The 5,152-nt window shown below is 34.8% G+C and overlaps 1 protein-coding gene across 1 annotated transcript in view; it reads right to left on the bottom strand.

Annotated features, from left to right (window-relative positions):
- Nucleotides 1-2,287: 2,287 nt before the first annotated feature.
- LOC134252268 (solute carrier family 22 member 21-like) overlaps nt 2,288-5,152 on the bottom strand; it is a 37,740-nt gene continuing 34,875 nt past the window's right edge. Inside the window, exons 9-11 of the mRNA XM_062734707.1 lie at nt 4,005-4,077; nt 3,762-3,922; nt 2,288-2,464 (exon numbers count right to left, since the gene is read on the bottom strand). Of these exons, the coding sequence (XP_062590691.1) occupies nt 2,335-2,464; nt 3,762-3,922; nt 4,005-4,077 (364 nt within the window). The 3' untranslated portion in view covers nt 2,288-2,334. The remainder of the gene's footprint in view (nt 2,465-3,761; nt 3,923-4,004; nt 4,078-5,152) is intronic.

Genomic DNA, 5,152 nt, shown 5'->3' with positions numbered 1-5,152 from the left:
TTGCTTTGAATCTATAACATCCGCGATTCCATCCTTCCATTTACTGGTTTAATAGATTCGTATTTGAAAAGTCTCGGTTGCCGGAAGGCATGGATGGGAATGTCATTGAATTTTATTTGAAAACATTTGGACAAACTCAGTTTTACCCTACTTGTATATCTATCGATTGGAAAATCAGGAAACGGGACGATCTCTTTTCTCTTGTTCCCCCTACACCATCTACCCAGTTTCTACAGACTTTGATTGATAATGAAAGAGAGCGCAGACAGAAATCCGATGACAATGCTTGGTACACCAACCACACACTCTTCTAATGTTAATGGCAATCATATCCGCAAAATAATGAGGTGGATTTGCATTAATATTCCAGATTAACCACGGGGCTCTTGGAATCCAATGACAATGCTGCAATTGACCTCGGTTATATAATTCAAGTAGGTGAATAATGATTCTAAAATTCTAAGTGCCAATAATTTCAAGACTAAATCATTAAACAAGCTATTTCTTCCAATTGCCCCAATATCTGAATTTGATTTACCTGTATAATTCAGGAATATCCGAATGATCCTGCACACAACGATCCTTGAACTGTCTGATTCAGAATATTTGTCCTCTGTCTCTTATTATTTTTTTTTAAATAAAGAAAAAAAAGTTCGATGTATATGAATTGGTCTCGAAGATAAATTAACTTCTTTGATGTGAAGCGTTCTCGCGAAATCTCGCATTTATCACTATATTGGAGCGTCAACCTTGCGGCCTGTATTAATTATAACCGATGTTTGATGCACTTCTTAGAGCGACCATACGATTGTTTGGTTAGATTACCTGTAAATCTTGATAAGCATTCATAAGTAACAATCTGCGAAAACATCTGAGATTTGCTTTAACATTTGATGCTGATAAGTGAATTCTCACAAACTGGACACGACTAAGGAATATTACCAGGGAGGTGCGTAATTCAAGATAAGGTCAAAACTTAAGGATGAAAGGGGGATTTTCTAATATGAATACATGTGCGTAGGTCTTTTGTTTGATTCGTGAATTTTATTAAATCATGTATTAAACGAATGACGGAAATAATAATGTCTCAAAGATAATGAAAGTCTTTATAAACGAAGCTCTATAACGCGCGATATTCAGGACAAAAATACATGTATATCGGAAGTGACGTCATATCTAATGTCTTAGTTTTTTGATGTCTTCTTGACAATTCAGCCAGTCAAGCTTAATGAATACAAATTCCCATCGATCTTGTTCACAATATCATTTTCAAGTGAACCAAATAAATTTGGGAAAGAATGTTGCTTTTGATTTTGTGAATTGTGAGGACCGTAAGCTTTTGTGCGACGATAAAACTTGAATTTACATCAAAGTAGCAGTATTAGTTGGTACAAAGTTCAGTCTTATAGTACTTTTATATTAATAATGGTACTATTTTTAACTAGACGGACGAAGTTGGTTACCTTCACACTCGATATTTTGTCGTCGGTGACAATTTACGTTATATTATGAATAATTATATGACAGTGCGTGACGATATGACCTTATTCAGGCTAATAATATCGTTATAATACGTTTATTCGACGGGGTATCATTTATGAGCTCATTTGCAGTATCTCTGATTGCACTAACTGTATATATTGATTTATTGTAATGATGGAGTAGATAACTTTGTGAATTATTTAGGCATCATGCAAACTCTTGATTGTAACTGAGCTGCTGACCAATGTTAAAGCGTCTGATTGTTCAGTCAATTCTTTGGTCTTTTCATATTTTCTTTCTCAGATAGCAATATTTATGTTCGAATGAACTTCAAATATTCTGTTATGCCTCAACAACCTTAGAGATTAAAGATAAAGAATAAGTTACTACTGCATAAAGAAGAAGTTAATACTACATTTCTAGGAGTCAGATTCGTACGACTGTCTTAGGGATAAGGCTGAAATTTTAACAGGGGCACCATATACATGTAGATAGGCATCCATTTGCAAAGAGCAGATCTGTGAATCAAGGCTACATTCGATTAGACATCAATCTCGATGCAAATGATGACACTTCCGTTTCGCACAGGACATACACTGTACATGTACCACAAACAAACATTCACACACGATTACGTTTCTATATCCCCTCCAACTCTTATGCGTGGGGATAAAAAATACACGTTTACACACAAAGATATGTTTTAAAAGATACTTAAGTAGGGAACATTTAGTATCTGTTTGGAATTTATTTCCAGGTGCTCACCTTGGTTATTCTACAGTTTTTGATCGGTTACAAGAAATTGTATGTCGTGCTTTTACCTCCTCGTCCGTCTTTTTTGTAGCATATAAATTATATTCTATATTTTAAATCTGATGTTCCCCTACTGACTACTCTTTGTTTATGTGTACATATTTTCAATTGTAAGACAAGGTAGTACTGTTTCCCCCTTTTCTTTTCCACGAGGTAATGAAGGATATTCCTGTTTCAAGTATACAAAAAAAATCCTAGGCATGAGAACTTATCGTAAAACTGGAAACAAGAGGCCCAAAAACATCATTCATCATTTGAACAAACTAGAATCTACACTACCTGAGGATGATTCCATATAAATATCACTAATCATAGCTTTGAAGTACTTGAAAAGAAGATAAATTTAAAAGGTTTCCCTATATATCCCCATGTAAAACTTGGGTTGGACATTTTGGCCCCACCCTAGCCACGGGGGTCATGTTTTGAACAAACTTGAATCTACACTACCTGAGGATGATTCCACATGAGTTTCATCTTTCCTGGCCCAGTGGATATTCAGAAGGATTTTTAAAGATATTTCCTATATATTCCTATGTAACACTTGGGTTGGCCATTTTGGCCACCCTTGCCCCGGGGGTCATGATTTGAACAAACTTGAATCTACACTACCTGAGGATGATTCCACATGAGTTTCATCTTTCCTGGCCCAGTGGTTCTGGAGAAGAAGATTTTTAAAGATTTTTCTTATATATTCATATGCAAAACTTGGGTCAGCCATTTTGGCCCCATCCTTGCCCCAGGGGTCATGCTTTGAACGAACTTGAATCTACTTTACCTGAGGATGATTCCACATGAGTTTCATCTTTCCTGTCCTAGTGGTTCTTGAGAAGAAGATTTTAAAAAAATTTTCCTATAAATTCCTATGTAAAACTAGGGTCGGCCATTTTGGCCCCACCCTTGCCCCGGGGGTCATGATTTGAACAAACTTGAATCTACACTACCTGAGGATGATTCCACATGAGTTTCATCATTCCTGGCCCAGTGGTTCTGGAGAAGAAGATTTTTTAAAGATTTTTCCTATATATTCATATGTAAAACTTGGGTTGGCCATTTTGGCCCCACCCTTGCCCCGGGGGTCATGATTTGAACAAACTTGAATCTACACTACCTGAGGATGCTTTCACATGAGTTTCATCTTTCCTGGCCCAGTGGTTCTGGAGAAGAAGATTTTTTAAAAATGCCATTAATTTTTAACAAATTTATGATTATCTGCCCTTGGAAAAAGGCGTGGCCCTTCATTTGAACAAACTTGAATCCCCTTCACCCAAGAATACTTTGTGCCAAGTTTGGTTGAAATCGGCCCAGTGGTTCTTGAGAAGAAGATGAAAATGTGAAAAGTTGACGACAACAACGACAACAACGACGACGACGACAACGACAGACGACGGACAAATTTTGATCAACTTGAGCCTTCGAGGTGAGCTAAAAATATTTTTCCCAAGAAAAAAAATCTTTAATTTATTTACTTCTTGGGTTGTTTAACCTTAATAACATAGAAATCTGTAAGATCATCTAAATTTGTAGGCAACTCTCGACCACTGGTCTCCGGTAACCATAGAAACAGAACACAAACAACAATGGAGAGACTTCCAAACACAACTCCTGGACCCCATTCGATCCACGCTGCCTGAAAGAAGAAAAAAATCTTTCTCATTCAGAGATTCAGGTCTGAAAATGATGATAATAGTCACAACTCGACAATAACTTACAAACATTGTGGTGAATGGGGACAGCATCCCGCCAATCCTGGCTGAGGCAGACGCCATGCCATATCCAGCAGATCTAAACAGAACAGGTATTGACTGGTTTTATGTTGTAAATTTTGAATTTACAAGATTTACTATTGGGAGGTAAATGCAAAATTTTGACGATAATTTTCTTACCTCTGCTAGTAAATTTGAAATTTACAACATGCTAGTATTACATTAAACAACTCGGTTGCATTTCCTCTAATAAAATGAATGTGGCCTGTGTCTGAACTCAATGACAGAGATCAATGATATTGGATAACGACGTAACATATATCCTGAAATCTATTCTAAACTTGCGTTGATGCCAAACTTCTTTTTCAATTTTGGTTAAAAGTTGGTCAACCATTAGCAAAGCTTTTGATTCTTTATGTACTTGTACTTTACCAACTATTACTGCGCTAAGCGGACACGAAAAACTCGATTGCAGAAACACTTTATATTGATATTACTCTCCGTAAGCAAAGCGTCATTCTAATACAAATCTAAAAAAAAACTTGCATTCTCATGAGAAGAAGATGACTTTTTCCATCGAAAAATAAATAAAGTATTTATGCCATCACAAAGTCAAACCTTTTTAAAACTGTTTAAGTATGATACTTAATGTGTTGATTAGCTTTACACAGTTTACCCAATAGGTCAATTCTTTTTCATCAGTCGAATATAATAATATGACTTGCTATGAGGCTATGGCAAGTCAAAGGTTGCAATATTCGATCTTTTCCATTTGTATTGTAAAATTTTCCATTTATATTGTGTAACTTTTATTTGTATTGTATAATTTTCCATTTGTATTGTGTAATTTTTATTTGTATTGTATAATTTTCCATTTGTATTGTATAATTTTCTACTTGTATTGTCAATTTTTTCATTTGTATTCTATAATTTTTCATTTGTATTCTATAATTTTGCAATTGTATTGTATAATTTTCCATTTGTATTGTATAACTTTTCATTTGTACTGTATAATTTTTATTTGTATTCTTTAATTTTCCATTTGTATTTTATAATTTTCCATTTGTATTCTATAATTTTTCATTTGTATTGTATGATTTTTCATTTGTATTCTATATTTTCCATTTGCATTGTATAATTTTCATTTGCATTGT

The sequence above is a fragment of the Saccostrea cucullata genome, unplaced genomic scaffold (genome assembly GCF_032062105.1).
Source record: "Saccostrea cucullata isolate Sc308-1 unplaced genomic scaffold, CSIRO_AGI_Scuc_v1 ctg130, whole genome shotgun sequence".
In the NCBI taxonomy this organism is placed as follows: Eukaryota; Metazoa; Mollusca; class Bivalvia; order Ostreida; family Ostreidae; genus Saccostrea; species Saccostrea cuccullata.
The sequence above is the reverse complement of the archived record's forward strand: the minus strand, read 5'-3'. Positions and strand labels throughout refer to the sequence as shown.